The sequence below is a fragment of the Vipera berus genome (assembly GCF_964194415.1).
Source record: "Vipera berus genome assembly, chromosome: 15".
Lineage (NCBI taxonomy): Eukaryota > Metazoa > Chordata > Lepidosauria > Squamata > Viperidae > Vipera > Vipera berus.
This window is the reverse complement of record NC_138218.1, coordinates 6,255,005-6,279,286: the sequence shown is the minus strand read 5'-3', so window position 1 is coordinate 6,279,286 and position 24,282 is coordinate 6,255,005. Positions and strand designations below refer to the sequence as shown.

The 24,282-nt window shown below is 42.1% G+C and overlaps 1 protein-coding gene across 1 annotated transcript in view; it reads right to left on the bottom strand.

The window, feature by feature from the left end:
* Positions 1-24,282, bottom strand: part of CDK5RAP2 (CDK5 regulatory subunit associated protein 2) — an 84,180-nt gene that overhangs the window by 54,632 nt on the left and 5,266 nt on the right. Inside the window, exons 4-16 of the mRNA XM_081339486.1 lie at positions 23,863-23,973; positions 23,525-23,601; positions 22,297-22,420; positions 20,580-21,059; positions 20,271-20,341; positions 20,032-20,170; positions 18,425-18,478; positions 17,259-17,378; positions 17,059-17,151; positions 13,876-14,094; positions 4,239-4,409; positions 2,373-2,546; positions 639-736 (exon numbers count right to left, since the gene is read on the bottom strand). Coding sequence (XP_081195612.1) covers positions 639-736; positions 2,373-2,546; positions 4,239-4,409; positions 13,876-14,094; positions 17,059-17,151; positions 17,259-17,378; positions 18,425-18,478; positions 20,032-20,170; positions 20,271-20,341; positions 20,580-21,059; positions 22,297-22,420; positions 23,525-23,601; positions 23,863-23,973 — 1,931 coding nt within the window. The remainder of the gene's footprint in view (positions 1-638; positions 737-2,372; positions 2,547-4,238; positions 4,410-13,875; positions 14,095-17,058; positions 17,152-17,258; positions 17,379-18,424; positions 18,479-20,031; positions 20,171-20,270; positions 20,342-20,579; positions 21,060-22,296; positions 22,421-23,524; positions 23,602-23,862; positions 23,974-24,282) is intronic.

The following is a 24,282-nucleotide window of genomic DNA, read 5'->3' as shown; positions in this document are numbered from 1 at the left end:
CACTCCTCCTCCTATTCTCCTCCTCTTCCTTGTCCTTTCCCACTCCTCCTCCTTCCTCTCTTCCCCTTCTCCTTTTCTCCTCCTCTTCCCCTTGTCCACTCCTCCTCCTCCTCCTCCTCCTCCTCCCTGGTTCTCTTTTATGATTTTACTTTCTGTCATTTGTTCACCCACTGATTTGTTCCTTGAAACAAGGGTGGTTTCTCAACAGAGAAATAAAAAAGGAGGTCTTCCCAGGAGAACCGGCACTGATGAACCTCAGAAGACTATTCACACACCTGGGACTTCAGCCCCTCTACTCCACCCCTTCTCACCCATGAAGGCCATAGGGGAAACATTTGGAAATCTCAATATTTCTCATTCGTGAACCTAAGCAGAACCTAGTTCGGGACCAGGATCACCGCGGAGTTTGGGGAGGGTGTATTGTAGTAGTGCGAATTTCGGTAAGCCAAGAAATTCATCTTCTCTTGCAGCTGTTGCTTCCGTGGGTGGGTTTAGTGTAGAAGGTTGTGCGTTCAGAAACCCTTGGAAACATTCCCTAGATGTCACACACACACACACACACACACACACACACACACAGACACACACCAAAGTGCTCCGGGACCAGCTGTCAACTTTGAGGCGAAGGAGATGCTCACCCATCGGCATCTTTCAGGGACTTGATCAGAGTCGAAAAGACGGCGTGTTCTTTCCGAAGAGTTTCGAGCATTTCCGCGTAGTGGGACTGCTTGGTTCTCTGAAAAGAAAAAGAAAAAAAGAAATAAATAAAAAATAGCCTGTTTATCTTAAGCAAAACCATCGATGGCTTGTTGAGTTCCTCTCTTCGTGACGAGGAGGGCGCCTCTAATCTAGAGGTGGGCCAGCTGGACCACTCTGGAGAACGTGGACCAATTCCACAGTCTGCTCGCTCTCCTCTCCCTTCAAAGCACCCAACTCCACCAATTGTGTTTCCGCCACCATGTCGTCGATGCAAAATAAGTACGGTCAGGAGACACCACTGTCAAGGGGGTGTGGGGGTGGGAACTCAGCCTGTCAGCCTTGAATGGGGAAATTTTAAGACAGTCAGAATTCTAGTCTGAAGAGAGACACGTTGCTGATTATATCTGGCTATAATTAAACACGGTTTCTCACCAGGCTGAGATATTCTGCAGAACGTAATAGAATAACAGAGTTGGAAGGAAGTCTTCTGTAGTCCAACCTCAAGTAGGAAAACCTATGCCGTTTCAGACAAATGGTTGGCCAATCCCTTCTGGAAAAGAAGACATGGGTGATGAACTCCCACAACCGCTGGAGGCAAGCCACTCCACTGATATAGGGTTTCCTGCCTGAGCAGGGAGTTGGACTAGACATCCTTTGAGGTCCCTATTCTGTATTCTAATTGTTCTCACTGTCAGGAAGTTTCTCCTTGGTTCTAGGTTGCTTCTCTCCTGGATTAGTTCCCATCCGTTACTTCTTGTCTTGCCTTCAGGTGCTTTGGAGAAGAGCTTGACCCCCTCTTCTTTGGGGCAGCCCCTCAAAAATTGCAACACTGCTGTCATGTCACCCCTAGTACTCCTTTTCATGCAACCTACAAAAAACATGGGAGCACTCATCCAACGTAAGGCATCTTCTCATTGGGCTTAAGGGTTTTTATTCTATTATTATTGATTTTATTCTATTTAGTCTCTTTGCAGCTAACTTCTGAAATAGCCTCTAAATACAACGTGGGGCACAGATTTCCCAGGAATGTTTATATATAACACTAACAATCTTACATGGGAAAAGACCCGAATACGCCAAGACCTACATACCTGTACCTGTGAAATATATATATAAAAGGTAAAGGTAAAGGTTCCCCCACACATGCGTGCTAGTCGTTTCCGACTCTAGGGGCCGGTGCTCATCTCCGTTTCAAAGCCGAAGAGCCAGCGCTTGTCCGAGGACATCTCCGTGGTCATGTGGCCGGCATGACTAGACGCCAAAGACGCACGGAGCGCTGTTACCTTCCCACCGGAGTGGTCCCTATTTTTCTACTTGCATTTTTACGTGCTTTCGAACTGCTAGGTTGGCAGAAGCTGGGACGCATAACAGGCGCTCACTCTGTCATGCGACACTCGGGATTTGACCCGCCAAACTGCCGACCTTCTGATCAACAAGCTCAGCGTCCTAACCCACTGAGCCACCTCGTATATATATATATATATATATATATATATATATATATATATATATATATATATATATATATATATATATATATATATATATATATATATATATATATATATATATATATATATATATATATATATATATATATATATATATATATATATATATATATATATATATATATATATATAAAAATTGGGAGAAAGTATAAGCAGGTCTACCTCTAATTCGTCCATCATTTTGGTCACCAGCTGCTCGGATTGGGCTGTGCGTTTTTCTTCAATCAAGACTTTGTTCTGTCTCTGAAGACTCCCTTTATCTCTCTCCAGGCTTTGAAGCTTAGCGGACCATTCCTGCAGCATCAAATCTTTTTCTTTAACGACCCCATCCAGAGTCTGTGCAAACAAAACAAAACAAAACAAAACAAAACAAAACAAAACAAAACCATGCGTCGCTTGTCCTTAGCAGGGCAGGTCTCTAAGAAGAAAGGAAGGCATTTTCTTTGTCCCTCTGTTTTTCAGAAGACCAAAATAATTGATGTCAAAACTTGACGCGCGGCTTCACCGTTCCAGGAAAGGAGCCTTGTAAAATGCACCACAGCCCCTTGCAATCTCTTTAAAAAGCCTTGGCCTGTTCAAGAAAATCAGGAAGGCTGAGCTAAGGAAGGAAGAAAATCAGAATAACAAGAGTTGGAAAAGGGACCTTAGAGGTCTTCTAGTCCAACCTCCTTCTCATGCAGGAAACTCTTTCCAACTGCGGACAAATAGCTGTCCGATCTCTTCTTGAAAACCTCCAGTGATGGAGCACCCACAACCTCTGGAGGCAAGTCGTTCCACTTGTTAATTATTCTGTCCGGAAATTTCTCCTCAATTCTAGGTTGCTTCTCTCATTGAGAAGTTTCCACCATTTGCTTCTTGTCCTGCCTTCAGGTGCTTTGGAGAATAGGTTGAACCCCCTCTTCTTTGGGGCAGCCCCTCAGATATTGGAAGGCTGCTGTCATGTCACGCCTAGTCCTTCTCGTGATTCAGGATACTGCTTACAAGCACTTATATGTGCTTAGAGCTCAAAGAATTGTTAGAGACCCCACACACCCACTTCATTGTCTGTTCCTGTTACTCCCCTCTGGGAGGAGGTGTCGAAGTATTTATAGCAGAACTACTACATTCTGGAACAGCTTTCTTCCTTACGCCATCTGTCTTGTACATTTGCAGGATTCTTCCCCCCCCTCACGTACATGTATACATTCAGACTAGACTGTGATTTTTCTCTGTGTCATATATGTGGGGGGGAGGGGGTATATGCATAATTGTATTTTTTTGAGGGATGAATGCAGTGAAATTTCATTTTTAACGTACGATTAGTGTACATTTATTCTATTCTATTCTATTCTCTATTCTTATTATTCTATTCTATTCTATTATTTTCCTTTTATTCTATTCTATTCTATTATTTTCATTCTATTCTATTCCACATTATATTCTATTCCTTAATTCTGTTCTATTCTATTCCATTCTGTTCTATATTCTATTTCTATTCCAAATTCTACTCCATATTCTATTCTATTCTATTCCACATTCCATTCTATTCTATTCCTTAATTCTATTCTATTCTATTCTATAATCTATTCTTATTTATTATTCTATTCTATTATTTTCCTTTTATTCTATTCTTCTATTCTATTCTATTATTCTATTCTATTCTATTCTATTATTATTCTATTCCATCCTATCCTATCCTATCCTATTCCATATTCCATTCCATTCCATTCTCTATTCTTTTTTTTCTATTCTATTCTATTCTATCCTATTCCATATTCCATATTCCATTCCATTTTCTTTTCTTATTCTATTCTATTCTATTCCCATATTCAATTCTGCATTCTATTCTATTCTATTTCTATTTCTTATTCTATTCTATTCTATTCTATCCTATCCTATTCCATATTCCATATTCCATATTCCATATTCCATTCCATTCCATTCTCTATTCTATTCTACTCCTGCAACCGTTCTCCATGAATCATCAAATGATGACGCTGCCTCTTTAATGCCATCAGGCCTTCCACTTCCAGCAGATGTTCTCCTTACCTGGAGAAGCTCGTCTTTCTGAGCCACGCTGTCCGTCAAGCGTGAGATGACCAGCTCCTGGTTCTGCAGCTTTTGATCCCCTTCACTCAAGAGCACCTGGTAACGAAGCTCAATCCTTTTTTCTTTTTCCGTCAACTCATTCTGAATTTTTTCCAGCTGGTTCCGAAGGTCCTGGCCAGAGAAAACGAGACAAGAAACCCCCCCCCACACAGGAATATTGGAAGAGATCTAGATATGTTGTAGGTAGTTCTCAGCCTTTCGTCTGCTAAGCGAGGCAGTTGTTAAGTGTGCCCAGTTTTGCAACCTCTTTCGCCACGTTTCCCAAAATCCAAATGGGAATCCAAGATGGGCCCTTCCCTCTCTTACTCAAAGAGTTGAATAATTAAAACCTAACACTGCCTTTCTTTTTCAATTCGAGAACGGGGCAAATGTGGTCCAAAAATTGCCCAGCGCATGCAATTAAAAGGTCTTGAGATTTAAGGCAAAACAGATCGTGAAATAATTATTATTATTTTGGTACCCTGGGGGAAGCCTTGAATTCTGGAATTTTGACTGCAGCCGAATGTCTGTTCTGTGTGTGTGTGTGTGTGTGTGTGTGTGTGTGTGTGTGTGTGTGTGTGTATCTGTCACCGGTGTGACTAATGCCTGTCGATGGCCTTCAGGTTAGGCTGACACAGGAAATAAAGATTTGTCCCATGTTTGGGGCCTAGCAAGGTAATCTAAAAATAGTTAACAAGCATTTGACACATATCTCCCCTTGCTTCTCAGCTAACAAAGCGAGAGAGAGCCTGTGGCCTAGAGGTGAAAACAACTGCCTAATGTGCAATCAGCCCAGGTTCGAATCTCAGAAGGGTATGGCTGACTGATGAAAACTAATAAGTTTGAAATGCATATCAGTCTCCCTTAATTCTTTGTTAGCAATTTAAATTTACACAAATATGAGCTGTCACCGGTGTGACTACTGCCTGTCGATGGCCTTCAGGTTAGGCTGACACAGGAAATAAAGATTTGTCCCATGTTTGGGGCCTAGCAAGGTAATCTAAAAATATATATATATGTTCAAAACGTCGCTTTCATTCCCCCGTTCGGTTTGTAAATATCCTGTCGAAGCAGGCTGATCTCATTTGGAAATCTGTATCGGCTCCTGGCTCTCTGCGGATTTCATTAATAGGTGTGAAATCTGGTAAAAGGCCTTGAAATGTTACAAGCGCAGTAGGAAAAATAAAAAATAATAACAATAATAATCTCCCACGTCTCGCTCAGATGTAGCCCTGGAGAATTGCAGTTCTGGGTCAAATTTGCAAAACGTCTCCCCAGACTGAGAATATTTTTGCACGTTGAAAACAGGCCAACAACAGGATTATTTTTTTTTAGATAAAACACCCAGCCAGATGCTCAGAAATTATACCAGCTTTTTTTAAACAACAACAACGCATATGACTTTTAACACCAGGCCTGAAAAAGAGATGGAAAAGAACTTGGCAACTGGACTGAGAAACAGAATTTATGAAATTTTCCTGCAGCACAGAATCCATCCATTACAGAGCCCAGAATTGATGCTGCTAAGTGAGAAATCTGTGAGCTTTGCCCCGTGTTACGACTTTTCTTGCCACATCTGTTGTTAAAATTCGTAACACGGTTGTTAAATGAATCTAGCTTCCTCCCTCCCCTTTGACCCACGTGATCCTGGGACACTGCGACCGTCATAAATAGGAGTCGGTTGCCAAAGTGTCAGAGCGTGCCAAATCTTATTGCGCTGAGATAACCCAGGAGTAAAGACAGTAAACAGTGGTTTGCATGAAATGGTGGTTTATCTTACACTATCTACAATATCGTACACCGGGAACAATAGACACACACGTGCTGCTACAGCAGGATCCAACAAACCACAAGTACAGCAGGAAACAGAAGGAGAGAGAGAACACACCAGCAGAAACTTCCTTTTATACAAAGGCTCTTAAAGGGACACAAACCCTGCTGAGTCATTCTCATCATTACATTACATCTTACATCTTCCATTACATGTGCTGGTTAGCTGTTAAAAAACACCTTGACAAAGAGTCTGAATTTTGATCACGTGACCATGGGGCTGCTACAACGGTTGTAAGGGTGAAAAACGGTCATAAATCCACTTTTTCTCAGTGCCGTTGTCACTTTGAACGGTCGCTAAACGAACTGTCGTAAGTCAAGGACTAGCTTTATTGGCACCCCAAATGTCAAACGTCCCCTCTAATTCTTCAAACATGGTTTCCGTCAGCTCCGGATGGCTCCCGACCTTCGCTCCTTCCGACGTGACCTAAAAACATATTTATTTGAACAAGCCGGCCTGGTCTGGTGGGTTTAGGGGTATTTTAACATTTTGTATTAATTTATTTAATTGGGCTACTGTATTTAATATTTCTTTTAATTTTTATATATTGTATTTTATTGTATTGCCCTGTACACCGCCCTGAGTCCTTCGGGAGAAGGGCAGTATAAAAATTAAATTAAATTAAATTAAATAATAATAATAATAATAATAATAATAATTATTATTATTATTATTATTATTATTATTATTATTATTATTATTATTATTTTGTCCATGCAGCAAGTTAAATCTGCTCTTTCTGCTTTTAAAAAAAAAAGTTATTACTCTTGCCGTATATTGGTTTTATTAACATTTTTCCGGCATGCGAGACGGAAGGCATATTTAATGCCTTTTGACTACCACCACATAAGTCTCTGGTTGGCTGACCTTTGCTGCCCGGTTTTAAAGGGTGGGTTTCAGATTCACCCAGAAAACCGCAACGTCCATTCTCTCCAAGTGTCAAGTCATCAGATCTGTAAGCCATCACGCCGAAAATGTCAGAAACTGCCAATAATTTACGGGCTGATAAGCTTGAACATATGTGATGATCCAGCTGAAAAGACGTTCATGGATTTTTACAAATCCGAGCTAGAGTATCTTGCTTTTATCTTTCCCTAAATTAATTAAGATGATGAAAGGCCTGCAGACTAAAAAAAAAAACATGAAGAACAACGGCTGAAGGATTTGAGAATGGCTAGTCTAGACAAAAGAAGGATTGAGGGGGACATGATAGCGGTCTTCCAGTATTTGGGGGGCTGCCCCAAAGAAGAGGGGGGGGTCAAGCTATTCTCCAAAGCACCAGAAGGCAAGACAAGAAACAATGGATGGAAACTCATCAAGGAGAGAAGCAACCTGGAATTAAGGAGGAATTTCCTGACCTTGTGAACGATTAATCCCTGGGAACGGCTTTGGCTCCAGAAGTTGCAGGTGTTCCATCACTGGAGGTTTTTTTTAAGAAGATACTGGACAACCATTTGTCCGGAATGGTGTCGGGTTTCCTGCCTGAGCAGGGGGTTGGACTAGAAGACCTCCAGAGAGCCTTCCAACTCTGTTATTCTGCTATATTCTGCCTGTCACTCTTGGAGTAAAGGTTTGATAGAAATTGTAAATAAATCAAAACAATATCAAGCAGAACAAAAGAGTCTCATCCACCTGCTCGGGTGGGCAAAGATATTGAAGAAGACAAAGCCACACGTGACCCATGGAAGGGAAATTTGTGCCGACTGCTACCCACAATTAAACCACAGGTGGCCCTAACATCCTCGGAGCCTCTGGCTCACCGAAGCCGCTGGCTGTATCCAACCAAGTATGGAGTCTGCCATCCTTACCGTTATTCTATTTGAGAGATCATTTAATTTCCCAGCCTTGTAACTTTGGCTTAGACTCCTTCCATCTTCCGAATTAGATGTAAAGGAGCAAAAATTGGGGACGGCTCATTTTGTGAGTTTTATGGACTGGCGACCCAGCGGAGCAGCTGTCTCTCTCGCCTGCCGTTAATAGAATGGGAACGCGACGCGGCTCGCTCGCAAAAGCTTTACACAAAAGCAGCCCCCAAAGAGATTGCCGTTAAGAAAACACTGGGGCGCACTTTGAACTCCCACTTGCCTGCCGGATGAGCAGAGATTTCAGAGCTCTCATGCAATGTATTTAACATCAGGAACTCTCTCTCTCTCTCTCTCTCTCTCTCTCTCTCTCTCTCTCTGTGTGTGTGTGTGTGTTGTGTGTGTTTGGGTGTGTGCATTTTGCACACTTTGACAAACAAGTGGGGAGCTCGGCCCTCCACTTACGGCAACAATTGAGCCTAAAGTGAGAGGTTAGGTGAATTCCGCCCCATTTTATGACAAATCAGCAACACGGTTGTTCAATGAATCGGGGTTCCCCTCCCCATTGACTTTGCTCGTCAGAAGGACATAAAAGGGGACCAGCGACCCCGGGGACACCGCGACCATCATAAATGTGAGTCAGTGGTCAAGTGTCTGGATTTTGATCACGTGACCCTAGGAACGCGGCAACGGTCGTGTGAAAAACAGTCCAAAGTCACTTTTTCCAGTGCTGTTGTAAGTTCAGTCCCTAAATGGACTGTTGTAAGTCGAGGACTGCCTGTATGTGTTTTCCAAAAACGTGCGTGAAACCCATGGAAACCAACATAGCAATATTGTTCAATTTTGCAGAGAGGAAAATCTGAGAAGTGGGTGGGTGGGTGTCTTGTTAGCTTTTCAAAAGTTCTAACTTGCCCAGTTGCTTGGATGAGGTGAAGATTCTGGTATCAAGTTGGTCCTTAGAAGACAAAGGCCATAAATAAGAATAGAATAGAATAGAATAGAATAGAATAGAATAGAATAGAATAGAATAGAATAGAATAGAATAGAATAGAATAGAATAGAATAGAACAGAACACAACTAGGAATAGAATAGAATAGAATAGAATAGAATAGAATAGAATAGAATAGAATAGAATAGAATAGAATAGAATAGAATAGAATAGAATAGAATAGAATAGAATAGAATAGAATAGAATAGAATAGAATAGAATAGAATTAGAAATAGAAATAGAAATAGAATTAAAGAAAATAATAATAGAATAGAATAGAATAGAATAGAATAGAATAGAATAGAATAGAATAGAATAGAATAGAATAATAGAATAGAATAGAATTAAAGAAAATAGAATAGAATAGAATAGAATAGAATTAAAGAATAGAATAGAATAGAAGAATAGTATAGAATAGAATAGAATAGAATTAAAGAAAATAATAGAAGAATAGAATAGAATAGAATAGAATAGAATAGAATAGAATAGAATAGAATAGAATAGAATAGAATAGAATAGAATAAAATAGAATAGAATAATGAATAGAATAGAATTAAGAATAGGAATAGAATAGAATAGAATTAAAGAAAAGGAATAGAATAGAATAGAATAGAATAGAATAGAATAGAATAGAATAGAATAGAATAGAATAGAATAGAATAGAATGGAATAGAATAGAAATAGAATTAAAGAAAATAATAATAGAATAGAATAGAATAGAATAGAATAGAATAGAATAGAATAGAATAGAATAGAATAGAATAGAATAGAATAGAATAGAATAATAGAATAGAATAGAATTAAAGAAAATAGAATAGAATAGAATAGAATAGAATTAAAGAAAATAATAGAAGAATAGAATAGAATAGAATAGAATAGAATAGAATAGAATAGAATAGAATAGAATAATAGAATAGAATAGAATTAAAGAAAATAGAATAGAATAGAATAGAATAGAATAGAATTAAAGAAAATAATAGAAGAATAGAATAGAATAGAATAGAATAGAATAGAATAGAATAGAATAGAATAGAATAGAATAGAATAGAATAGAATAGAATAGAATAGAATTAAGAATAGGAATAGAATAGAATAGAATAGAATAGAATAGAATAGAATAGAATCTTTATTGAGAAGAGAAGAGAAGAGAAGAGAAGAGAAGAGAAGAGAAGAGAAGAGAAGAGAAGAGAAGAGAAGAGAAGAGAATTAAGGAATAGAATAGAATAGAATAGAATAGAATAGAATAGAATAGAATAGAATAGAATAGAATAGAATAGAATAGAATAGAATAGAATAGAATAGAATAGAACAGATTATAGATAGAATATAGAATAGAATAGAATAGAATAGAATAGAATAGAATAGAATAGAATAGAATAGAATAGAATAGAATAGAATAGAATAGAATAGAATAGAATAGAATAGAACAGATTATAGATAGAATATAGAATAGAATAGAATAGAATAGAATAGAATAGAATAGAATAGAATAGAATAGAATAGAATAGAATAGAATAGAATCTTTATTGAGAAGAGAAGAGAAGAGAAGAGAAGAGAAGAGAAGAGAAGAGAAGAGAAGAGAAGAGAATTAAGGAATAGAATAGAATAGAATAGAATAGAATAGAATAGAATAGAATAGAATAGAATAGAATAGAATAGAACAGAACAGATTATAGATAGAATATAGAATAGAATAGAATAGAATAGAATAGAATAGAATAGAATAGAATAGAATAGAATAGAATCTTTATTGAGAAGAGAAGAGAAGAGAAGAGAAGAGAAGAGAAGAGAAGAGAATTAAGGAATAGAATAGAATAGAATAGAATAGAATAGAATAGAATAGAATAGAATAGAATAGAATAGAATAGAATAGAATAGAATAGAATAGAATAGAATAGAATAGAATAGAATAGAATAGAATAGAATCTTTATAGAGAAGAGAAGAGAAGAGAAGAGAAGAGAAGAGAAGAGAAGAGAAGAGAAGAGAAGAGAATTAAGGAATAGAATAGAATAGAATAGAATAGAATAGAATAGAATAGAATAGAATAGAATAGAATAGAATAGAATAGAATAGAATAGAATAGAATAGAATAGAACAGATTATAGATAGAATATAGAATAGAATAGAATAGAATAGAATAGAATAGAATAGAATAGAATAGAATAGAATAGAATAGAATAGAATAGAATAGAATAGAACAGATTATAGATAGAATATAGAATAGAATAGAATAGAATAGAATAGAATAGAATAGAATAGAATAGAATAGAATAGAATAGAATAGAATTAAAGAAAATAATAGAATAGAATAGAATTAAAGAAAATAATAGAACAGAATAGAATAGAATAGAATTAAAGAAAATAATAAATGAATAGAATAGGATAGGATAGGATAGGATAGGATAGGATAGGATAGGATAGGATAGGATAGGATAGGATAGGATAGGATAGGATAGGATAGGATAGAATAGAATAGAATAGAATAGAATAGAATAGAATAGAATTATGAATAGAATAGAATTATGAATAGGAATAGGAACAGAATAAAAGAAAATAATAGAATAGGAATAGAACAGAACAGAACAGAACAGAATAGAATAGAATTAAAGAAAAGAATAGAATAGAATAGAATAGAATAGAATAGAATAGAATAGAATAGAATAGAATAGAATAGAATAGAATAGAATAGAATAGAATAGAATAGAATAGAATAGAATAGAATAGAATAGGAATAGGAATTAAAGAAAATAATAGATGAATAGAATAGAATGCAGAATGGAATAGAATAGGATCAAATATTGGATTTGGGTCTAGGAAGACTCAGTGCAGCCAACTCTCCGTGGGAGAATTCAACGCTGTATTAATTGTTTCTTTCAGTTACTTTTAGTGGTGTCGACCATGTTTTTTTTATTGAAATTATTGCAACTTTTATCATCCTGGATTCACTTTATTATTGTTGGCCACGGTTCCCTCAAAAATTAATTTCGCTTCAAAACATCTTACGCAAACCCAAAGGACCCAGCAACCAACCCCAGATGGAAATAATAATAATAATAATTGTCAAGCTTCTCTCCTTACTCATGTATCCTGGATATAATTAGATTTCTCTGCACACACACAAAGACAGGGGCACCTGGCTATAAAACCCTGGAGCTCATCTGCCACTTGGTAGCTTTTCATCACCGCTGGGTGAGTTACACAGCTGTCCTCTCCAGGCCCAAATATCCCAAATATCAATATTAGAGAATTTATGTAGCTCACAGGGTTGAGCTGGGGAGCCCTCGGCGCTCTCTGAGCTGGGTTGTTTGCCTAAGTTAAATCCAAAAGCCCTGAGGAGTTCTTGGAAGCGCCGCGTTCAGACGTCACGGGGCACCGTTTCACAACTTTTCCTGCCCGGCTTGCTAAGCGAATCAATCAATTAGTCCCACGGTTGTTAAGAGTGGATCTGGTCTCCCTATTGTTGTGTGTGTCAGAAGGTCACAAAAGCGGATCGCAGCGACTCCACCCCCCGGGACGCTGCGACCGTCATAAATGTGAGGCGGTGGTCAAGCATCCGAAGGCCAAACAAGTAACCCTGGGGAATGCTGCCAGGGTCAGTAGCGTGGTAACTGGTCATCATAAGTCAGGTGTTTTTTTTTCAGCCAAATGGTCGCTAAATGAACTGTTTTTAAGTCAAGGACTGCCTGTATTGATGAAAGATTCATTTCAGAGGCTGGAAACGGGCTCCGTCAGCTTTCCTGTTGCCCACACCTTCTCAAGGCGTTTTGCAGGCTCGCCCAAACAGAATGAAGAAAAAACAAAACAGAAAAAAAGTAGGGCAGGGGGTCCCCAACACCCTGGTACCGGGCAGCGGCATGCCAGCAACCGGTCCACACAAACAAACAAAGCCCCCTCTGCGAGATGCAGGCAGCACACAAAACCACGCGCCCTCAGGTCCGTGGAAAAAAACTTTCACCACGGAACCGGTCCCGGGTGCCCAAAAGGCGGGGGACCTCTGCAGTAGGGTATTAAGACTGTGCCCGTATTTCAGTCATATGTAAGTAGATCACGCAAAAGAAGGTGAGCGTGTTGTGGCCATTTGTGGAGACAGAGATCCCTCTGCTGGCTCGAAGTAAGATGACAGCAGCAGCAGATCTACAAGATGGGACTTGGAGTTTTCCTAAGTCGCACTCAAACGTAGGAATAACTAATGCTGTAGAGCGGGGGTTCCCCAACCCCGGGTCTGTGGACCGGCACCGGGCCGTGGCGTGCCAGCAACCGGTCCGCACAAACAAGCAAAGCCCCGTGTCCGTGGGACGCAGGCAGCACACAAAAACCACGCGCCTTCCAGTACGCAGAAAAAAAACCTCCCTCCACGTAACTGGTCCCTCCTGCCCAAAAGGTTGGGGACCTCTGCTTGTAGAAAATGAGCAGGCTGAGCGGGAAGGCGGAGTTAAACGTGTCATCAGTTTGGCATCATTGCGTAGCCATAAGAGACTCGGGTTCCAGCTCCCCGGCCCATTTTGGACTTGTGTGTTTTAGACCCACCCGAAGCTCTCGGATTGGCTCAATCTAAGTCCTTTAAGGTGGGGGGTGGGGGGTGTCACACGGGGACAACGCAACGGTTGTCAGTGTGAAAAATGGTCGTAAGTCATTTTCAGGGCTGTTGAAACCTCGTCACTCAACGAACTGCTGTAATTCGAGGACTATTCGGGAAGTGTTTATTTTATTTAACACCCCCGCTGCCACCATCCCCCAAGCTCCAGGAACGTGTTGAGATGTTCTGATGGGACAAAGACCTGTTTGATGTTTCGGAGAACACGAGAGAACATTCAGACACCCAAAATATTTCTTACTGTCTGCTTTCGACCCAGAAGCTTTGGGGACACCTGTCTGGCCCTCGGGCCTCCCAACGGTGCCAACCTAGCAATCCTATTTATTCCAAAGTGCCAAAGGAAACAACAACAACAACAACAAAAAAGTGGCCCACACTCACGTGGATGGTTTTGTCGCTCTGGTTTTTCTGGAGCTGAGCTTCTTCCAATTCTCTGGCCAGCTTCTCCTTCTCGAGAAGCAGCTCGCTCAGCTCCTGCTCGGCCCTCTTCAACTTCCGTTGGAGCTTCCGGTTCTCGGTGTCCTTGGTCAGGTTCTGCGAGCGCAGATCCGCCAGCAGACTCTCCTTCTCCATCCGCACTTCCCGAGACTCTTCAGCACCCTGGGAGAAAAAAATAATGAAATGAAATAAAAGGTTACGACCCCCTTTTGCCCGTAGATAAGACTTGGTTTTAAGGGTGTGTTGGTTGGTGTTGTTGTTGTTGTTTTAATAGATGCGTGACTAATCGTTGTGTTCTGTAACAGCCTGCTACCGGCCCTGCAGAAAAGGCAGGGACAACCCCTTTACAAACGGCAAGAGGCTGGAATTAAGCCTGCCAAATTTATTAAGATAAAACAGAGCAAAACAAGACACCAACCATGAAACAGGAGCTATGAAACAGGAACTAATCAAGCGGTTGCCTTCAGCAAACCAGCCCTCCCACGCATTCCCCTTTTATACAGTTCAGGGCGTGGATTCTCTCTGCCTCCTTCCGAGGTGCCCCATTGCCTTCCTCTGTTTCCTCCTGATTGACTGCCTCCTGCGTCGGGCGTCCTTGAACAGGGCCAGCTGTGGGTCATCTTCATCCACGCTGTCAGGCTCACACAGCTGGGTCTCCGTCGTGACCAGGTGGGAGGGGCCTGGCTGAGGGCTCTCATCAGCAAGCTCTTCAACACCCCCCTCCTCCTCTGAGTTGTCCGACCCAACTGCCGAACCCACAGGCTGACCCTGAATCACAACACGTTGTGCCTTGGGATGGCAAGCTTCTCTTACATCGGAAGAGGCACAGGCCTCTCGTAAGATGAACAGGAAGGCCTGGAGGAATGTTGTCCATGGGGTCGCGATGGGTCGGACACGACTTCGCAACTAACAACAACAACAAAAGGGGGTCCAACTCCATGAGGTTCTTGGTGGTCTCTGAGCTTGGTGGCTTTCTTGCAGACATTTCATGACCCAACTAGGTAACATCATCAGTGCTAGAAGGGAGGGGGGGTTTGCTCCCTGTTTATATACAGTTCCTTCTAGAACACGTGGTGTTGCCTAGTTGGGTCATGGTGTGTCTGCTAAAAATAAACAAATAAACTCACCAAGGTCGTTGTCCTCCTTGCCCTCCTCCTCTTCCTCCCCCTACTCCTCCCCTACTCCTCCTCCCCTCCACAAACCACATTCCCTTCTAAAACACCAACGATGTTACCTATTTGGGTCATGAAAAGTTTGCAAGAAAAGTCTGCAAGAAAATAAAACTAAGCTAAGAGTCCACCAAGGCCCCCACAGTCCTCCTCCTCCTCCTCCACTCCGCAAACCACGCTCCCTTCTAACACTGGTGACGTTACCTAGTTGGGTCGTGAAATGTCTGCCAAGAAAAGAACCAAGCTCAGACAGCACCAAGGACTCCACAGTTCTCCTCCTGCTCCTCTTCCTCACCCTCCTCCTCCTGCTCCTCCCCCTCTCCACAAACCACACTCCCTTCTAAAACACCGCCGATGTTACCTATTTGGGTCATGAAAAGTCTGCAAGAAAATAAAACTAAGCTCAGAGACCCCCAAGGACCCCATAGTCCTCCTCATGCACTCCGCAAACCACACTCCCTTCTAAGGTTGATGATGTTACCTAGTTGGGTCGTGAAAGGTCTACAAGAAAAGAACCAAGCTCAGACAGCACCAAGGACTCCACAGTTCTCCTCCTGCTCCTCTTCCTCACCCTCCTCCTCCTGCTCCTCCCCCTCTCCACAAACCACACTCCCTTCTAAAACACCGCCGATGTTACCTATTTGGGTCATGAAAAGTCTGCAAGAAAATAAAACTAAGCTCAGAGACCCCCAAGGACCCCATAGTCCTCCTCATGCACTCCGCAAACCACACTCCCTTCTAAGGTTGATGATGTTACCTAGTTGGGTCGTGAAAGGTCTACAAGAAAAGAACCAAGCTCAGACAGCACCAAGGACTCCACAGTTCTCCTCCTGCTCCTCTTCCTCACCCTCCTCCTCCTGCTCCTCCCCCTCTCCACAAACCACACTCCCTTCTAAAACACCGCCGATGTTACCTATTTGGGTCATGAAAAGTCTGCAAGAAAATAAAACTAAGCTCAGAGACCCCCAAGGACCCCATAGTCCTCCTCCTCCTCTCCACAAACTCCACTCCCTTCTAACACTGATGATGTTACCTAGTTGGGTCCTGAAAAGTATGCAAGAAAACCACCCAGCTCAGAGAACACAATACCACTCTTCTTCTGTGGTAAAGGGATTGGCACATACTATCACTTATGGTGGACATGTCCGGAAGTGGTTAGATATTGGATGAGGATCCAAAAATGGATAGAGGAAATCACAGGGTGTTTAGTTGATCTTAAACCAGAGATGTATCTGCTTGGCTCCAGGCCTGGAAATATTAAGAAGGAAATATGGTATTTGGTTTTACATATCTTAACGGTGGCAAGGATGGGGTACGCTCAATTTTGGAAGGCAAATCAAACCCCGCCGGATGAAGTTATAATTAGGAGAATACTTGATTGTGCGGAAGCAGACACATTGACCAAGAAGTTGAAGGGTAAAGAAGAGACACCAGCATTTCTATCATGGAATAAATGGTATATCTGGATGGATAAAAGATTAAAGAAATGAGGGTGGCTTGGAGGTTGGTCAAAAATGAAGTAATATAGTCTTTGTTAATGAATAAGCTTTGGAGTTGAATGGTTATAAGAGACCTAACGAGTGGAATATAATTGTTAGTTTAGAAGTAGATATAATGTGAAATTTTTGAAATGGTTTTCAATTTTTCGATTGCTTCGTTTTTTGTATATTGTAAATGTTTTTTTTTTTGTCTTTGTTGGTGTATGGTGTGTTTTTAACACGAAATGTAAATAAAGATTCATTTAAAAAAAAAACAACCACTCTTCTTCCTCCTCCCCATCCCCCTTCCTCCCTTTCACTCCGCAAACCCGTCTCTCTTCTAACACTGATGCTGTTACTTAATCGGGTCTTGAAACGTCTGCAAGAGAACCACCCGGCTCAGAGAGAGCACCAAGGCCCCCCCCAAATTCCACCCTGAGCTACAAATACCACTCTCTACTCCATCTCCTTTGCCCAACCTTGAAGTTCTGCATCTGATCTTGGGGACTGGATTCTCCAGACTTGACCAACAAGGCTTTCAGACCTTCTATTTCAACGGCGAGCTCTCCATTCTAAAACAAGATGAAGGAACAATATGTGTACTTTTGCATTTTGACATATTCTTCCGCCTCCAAGACTTCGTTCGGTTCTTTCGGATCCGTCTGAAGCCCGCACCTACCTCCTTTTCCTTGGTTTTCAAAACAAGGGTTAGTCCCTGGATGGTCTTGTCTCGTTTCAGCGCGTTCCTCTTTTCGGCAGAAAGCTCCGTTTCCCGTTCGCGAAGGTCGTTCTGGAGATGCTGGAAGGTTTTTTTGGGTGGGGGTGGGGGGAAACGTGAATGCAAACGGCAACTCGATGTTCGCATGCGCACGTTGTAGGGTGGTGCATTGTGACTGAGCCAGAATGGCGCAGCAATTAGAAGGCAGCCTTGCGGGCTAAACTCTGCCCACTGCCAGGAGTTCGATCCGGACAAGCTCAAGGTTGACTCAGCCTCCCATCCTTCTGAGGTTGGTAAAATGAGGACCCAGATTGTTGGGGGGGGGGGAAATGCTGACTCTGTAAACCGCTTAGAGAGGGCTGTAAAGCACTGTGAAGCGGTATATCCATCCATCCATCTATCCATCCATATAGTATCTATCTATCTATCTATCTATCTATCTATCTATCTATCTATCTATCTATCTATCTGTCTGTCTTTCTGTCTATCTGCCTGCCTATCTATCCATCTACAGTATTTATTATCTCTGTCTGCATGTCTGCCTGCCTGCCTACTTGTCTATGCCTATCTATCTATCTATCTATCTATCTATCTATCTATCTATCTATCTATCTATCTATCTATCTCTATCTACTTATCTATCTATCTATCTATATCTATCTATCTACTTATCTATCTATCTATCTAATCTATCTAATCTATCTATCTATCTATCCCTATTATCTATCTATCTACCTACCTACCTACTACTGGTTAGAATGCAGTATTGCAGGCTAACTCTGCCCACTGCCAGCAGTTCGATCCTGACCAGTTCAAGGTTGACTCAGCCTTCCATCCTTCCGAGGTCGGTAAAATGAGGACCCAGATTTCGGGGGGGGGGGGGCAAGAGGCTGACTCTGTAAACCACTTAGACAGGGCTGAAAAGCACTGTGAAGCGGTATTTAAGTCTAAGCGCTCTTGCTAGCGTTGCTCTCAAATAGACAAGAGGAAACTTTTGGGCCTGCAGAAGAATGGGATCACAGCTAAATGCTTCAGGAAAAATATTTTCCTTGCTTTTAGAAAATTTAATCTATCTAAAATACCCCTCCGGACATGTCAGGGTTCTGAGTGCAAAACAAGTGTCATACCTCAATCCTTTTTTCAAGGTCTTTTTTTTCACTGCCGTATTCAGTCCTGGGAACCTACAAGAATAAAAAGATCTTTAACTTCAGCAAAATAACAACAACAAGAAAAAAAAACAAAAAACCCTGAGATGGCTGTTTGCTATTGCTGCTTATCAGCACGGACAAAAAACCAGGAATGGGAACAGAGGTGGAGAATCTGATTGTGAATTCATGAGGACTAGAATCCTGCAATAGTAACCCCAGCATTCGAGAAACTTCTCCTCGCCAATTCCATCAAAGCAGGAGGCTGATATGCAAGGATCTTAGTGTGTTTAACAATGGAGAGAGAGGGAAGTAAATTGAGGTACTTTCTAAGTACAATTGCTCACTGCCCAGAGTCACTTATAGTGATGAGTGGCTATACAAATGGAATGAATGGATGGATGGATAAATGAGGAGTCCTCAGTGTTCTCTCAGCTTGGTTGTTTTCCTGCAGACGTTTCATTACCCAACTAGGTAACATCATCAGTGCTAGCAAGTGCTACTGTTTCTCTACAGTAGCTCTGAGTGTGGTGCTTTGCTTGCAGATGTTCCATTACCCAAACTAGATAACATCATCGGTGCTAGGCAAGAAAATCACCAAGCTCAGAGAGCACTAAGGACTCCTCATTTCAACCCTGAGCTACAAATATTCTCCTTTATTGGATGGATGGATGGATGGATGGATGGATGGATGGATGGGATGGGTGAGATGGATGGATGGATGGATGGATGGATGGATGGGATGGATAAATGGATGGATGGATGGGGTGGGTGGATGGATGGGGTGGATGGATGAATGGGATGGATGGATGGATGGATGGGATGGGTGAGATGGATGGGATGGGTGAGGTGGATGGGATGGATGAGATGGATGGATAAATGGATGGATGGGGTAGATGGATGGATGGATGGATGGATGGGATAGATAGATGGATGGATGGGATGGATAGATGGATGGGATGGAGAGATGGATGGGATGGATAGATGGATGGGATGAATGGGGTGGATGGATGGATGGGGTGGATGGATGGATGGGGTGGATGGATGGACCAATTTACTGACCAATTTACAGACCCTCTGTTAAGGAATTTGTTGTGCAGAGATCTCCTTGTGCTACCAAAGAGTTGCACAGACAAGGAAGGGTACTGAGAGCAGCAAGAGTCACACAGAAACCACAAGAGTACACTGAGTTGTAAAAGCAAAAAGTAGTTTACTTTTGAGGTGGTGTAAAAACAAAAATGCACAGTCAAAAATAAACAGTCCAGGTCATAAACAATAGCGACAGTCCAAAGAGTAATCCAAACTACAAAGTCTTCTTACCGGTCCACAGGTCAATACACAGTTCAGATTTACAACAGTAGTAAACCAACAGCAGAGCAAAAACAGTAATAGTAGAGATCAGTGAATTCAGAGAGAGAGAGAAGCTACGTTCCTAGCTTCCTCTTATGGCCATGAGAACACTTACACACCCATTGGCCAATTAACTTCTTAAAGACATAGCATTATGGTTAATATATTTTCAACCCAACATTGTAGGCTAACACCATATGCCTAACACCCTCCTTCACAACCTCCCATGTTTTCCTCACCTCCAAGGCCTGCTCTTCTTCGTCATTCAACACGTCACTAGGACCTTGGCTTTCTTCTGACGGTCTTCTCCGTCCTTCCTCCAAGAGCTGGATCGCAGCATTTTTCCTTTCCAGAGAGAGCCTCAGTTGCTCTATGCACCTACGAGCACAACGCCAGCCTCTTACGCCACTTACGCAGGGGGAAAGCGAGGAGACCCCAAAGGCTGACTCGCTCACAGGAGAAGGGTCTCCCCACCTACTCCGCAAAGAGGGGGCGGGGGTGGATGGCCCCAGCTGACTTGATGAGGCTCCAACCGAGAAACCCACCTGGCTAAAAGACTGCAAACCTTTGGGGTAACAAGTAGCAGTACAACCTGTCCTTTTGTCCCAAAGGTGCTTTTCCAAAAAAAAGGCAATTGGACTTTTTCTGGGTTCTTTTCCTTGAAAATGCTTCTCTTCCCCAGTCCAAGTCCCAAATAGGTTTTTTTTTTTCACGAGGCAACTGGACTTTCTGGTTTTTCCTTGAAGACGTTTCGCTTCTCATTCGAGGAGCTTCTTCAGCTCTGACTGGATGGCGGGGAAGGGAAGGATTTATACTCCTTGCAGAAAGCTGGTCGTTTGCAGTTTTTTTTAAGAGAGTCGTTGAGGCCACTTGGAGGTTTTACCTGTGTCCTCAGGGTCACCTGAGCGGTGCAAATGGGTGTGGAGCCTTCTTGGAGCTGCTGAATGTACATCTTTCCATTTCCCCACCATTCGGTCAGAACCTGAGGAAGCTTCTTGGATGAGAAGCGAAAGGTCTTCAAAGAGAAACAAAGAAAGTCCAGTTGCCTCTTGAAAAAGCACCTTGGGGACAACCGTGAATTGGGTGATTGACAATCTCCATAAGCGTTCAACCTGTCCTTTTCTTCCAGCGTTGCTGTGACATCAATATCTTTGGCCTCTGCAGCGAGGATCAAGGAGAGCTGCTGTTCCACAGCCAGGCGCTGGACTCTTTCGCGATCCGTCAAAGCAAACGCTTTCTCTACTTCTTCCCGGGCCGTTCGAACATCCTGAGCTCGGAAAGCAAAAAAGAGGGTTGAGCAGGGGGCTGGACTAGAAGACCTCCAAGGTTGCTTCCAGCTCTATTCAATTCAATTCAATTCAATTCTACTCTATTTATTCTACTCTATTCTATTCCATCTTCTATTCTATTCTATTCTATTCTATTCTATTCTATTCTATTTCTATTCTATTCTATTCTATTCTATTCTATTCTATTCTATTCTATTCTATTCTATTTCTATTCTATTCTATATATTCTATTCTATTCTACTGTATATTCTATTCTATTCTATTTATTCTACTGTATTTACTCTCCTCTCCTCTATTCTATTCCATCTTCTATTCTATTCTATTCTATTCTATTCTATTCTATTCTATTCTATTCTATTCTTTATATTCTATTCTATTCTATTTATTCTACTGTATTTACTCTACTCTACTCTACTCTATTCTATTCCATCTTCTATTCTATTCTATTCTATTCTATTCTATTCTATTCTATTCTCTATATTCTATTCTATTCTATTTATTCTACTGTATTTACTCTACTCTATTCTATTCCATCTTCTATTCTATTCTATTCTATTCTATTCTATTCTATTCTATTCTATTCTATTCTATTCTATTCTACTGTATATTCTATTCTATTCTATTTATTCTACTGTATTTACTCTCCTCTCCTCTATTCTATTCTATTCTATTCTCTATATTCTATTCTATTCTATTTATTCTAGTCTATTTACTCTACTCTATTCCATCTTCTATTCTATTCTCTATATTCTATTCTATTCTCTATTCTATTCTATTCTATTTATTCTACTGTATGTACTCTACTCTATTCTATTCTATTCCATCTTCTATTCTATAATCTACTCTACCCTACTCTACTCTATTCCCTTCCAGCTCTATTCTATTCTTCTTACCTGACTCCACCATAAAGCTGGTTCCAGCCCATCTTCCCAAACTCCACATAAAAGCCACAAACCCCAACCTCCACTGGTAGGCCTCAAGACCTTACGACCACAGTTTGAGCCCAAAACGTCCGTTGCTAAGCGAGGCCCTTGTTACATGGGTTTGGCCCCATTTTCACAAGCTTTCTTGCCACTGCTGTTAAGTGAATCACAGCAGTTTTTAAGCGGGTAACCCGGCTTCCCCATTTCTCTTTGCTTGTTCTGAAAGTCGCAAAAGGGGATCACACAACCCTGGGATGCCGCGACCATTATAAATAATAACTTCAAGACTTGCCTCCTCTAAAAGCCGGATCCTGCCTGTCAAGCTCGCTTCTACTTCCTGGACTTTCTTTTCGGCGTCTTCCTTCAAGCGACGGATTTCGGCGTTGCCACCCTGGGCCAAGCTTTCGACGGCTTTCCTGCAAAGGCCAAACATGGGACTAGGGAGGAGACGAACAGCAGCAGAAGACTGAAGGAGGGAGCTACTGTCCAGCTGGACCTTCCTTTTCAACCCTTCTTCCCCCGGGATGGAGATTCCTCCCTCACCAGCTTGGCTGGCAGAGGGGAAGGGGGCAATTTGTCACAGCCAACTTGCTACGGCCGGCCAATTCACCATGGCTAACTCACTATGGCCAATTCACCACAGCCAACTCACCTTGGCCAACTTGCCACGGCTAGCTCGCCAAGGCCAACTCACCAAGGCCAACTCACTACGACCAACTCACTATGGTCAGTTCGCCATGGCCAACTCATTATGGCCAACTCACCATGGCCAATTCATGGTCAACTCACCAAGGCCAACTCATCATGGCCAATTCACCATGGCCAACTCACCATGGTCAGCTTGCCACGGCCAGCTCGCCAAGGCCAACTCACCAAGGCCAACTCACTACGACCAACTCACTATGGTCAGTTCGCCATGGCCAACTCATTATGGCCAATTCACCATGGCCAACTCACCATGGCCAATTCATCATGGCCAACTCACTATGGCCAATTCACCAAGGCCAACTCACCATGGCCAACTCACTATGGCCAGTTCACCATGGCCAACTCATTATGACCAATTCACCATGGCCAACTCACCATGGCCAATTCACCATGGCCAACTCACCACAGCCAACTCACTATGGCCAATTCACCAAGGCCAACTCACCATGGCCAACTCATTATGGCCAACTCACTATGGCCAATTCACCAAGGCCACCTCACCACGGCCAACTCACCACGGCTAACTTGCTGCAGGGCAATTTAACAATTCTATTTAGTCATTTTAAATAAATTAAACACGGTTTTGATTTTTGCCCTTCCCATCTCATTCTGTCACTCCTTTGGCATCCTTTCTTCAAGGATTCTGTCCCACCCTTTCGTTGATATTAGCGTAACTCTCGTCCCGCAACGAGGTGGCTGTGGCAAGTTGGCTGTAACTGTCACAGACCCGAGGGGAAGACTGGGCACGCATTTGAAAACACAATTAAAAGAAGGAGGGCCATGCACACATTCAACAGCAAGGAAATACTCACGAAGCTTTCCGGAGCAACCGCTCTCGTTCCTGAAGCTCTCGTTTCACGCTCTCCAATTCGACTTTGAGCTCAATGTTCTAACAGGACAAGAAAGAAAAGTTGTAAAAACTTGGGTTTTGTTTTTTTAATTCCCCACAAGGAATTTTTGCAGGGCAGTATCCTATTCCCACAACCGAATGGGGGGTGGGGGTGGGCAAACTTTGGCTAGCGCTCGTGAGAGACAGTCTCCAAGCAGACGCCGGGACAATCCACACAGGTGAGGGAGGGAACACATTGTGTCCTGTCCCAGTGCCCCGTGCGGAAACCAGGAGCCGCAAAGAAAACAGCCCGGCACCTACAATTCGGTAGACGTCATCATGGGGACCCTCAAACTTCTGCTGGATCCGGTCTTCCAGGAAGTAGATGCGAAGTTTCAAGTTGAAATTCTCCTTCCGCAGCTCCGTGATTTGCTGGCAAAAGAAGGGAAGGGGACCCGGGATGGTTTTCCAATCAAACCAAGTCCACGCCCCCGCCGTCAATTTCCTCAAAGCAAAATTCCGTCGGCCACAGCTTAAGGTAAGTCCTCAACTTACAGCAGTTCATTTCGTGACCGTTCAATGTTACAACAGCCTTGGGGGGGGGGAAATGACTTGTTTTCCACCTTCCCAACCGTTGCAGCGTCTCCCGTGGCCATATGATCAAAATTCAGACGCTCGGCAACGGACTCGTATTTGTGATGGTTTCAGTGTCCAGGGGACACGTGATTCCCCCTTTTGTGA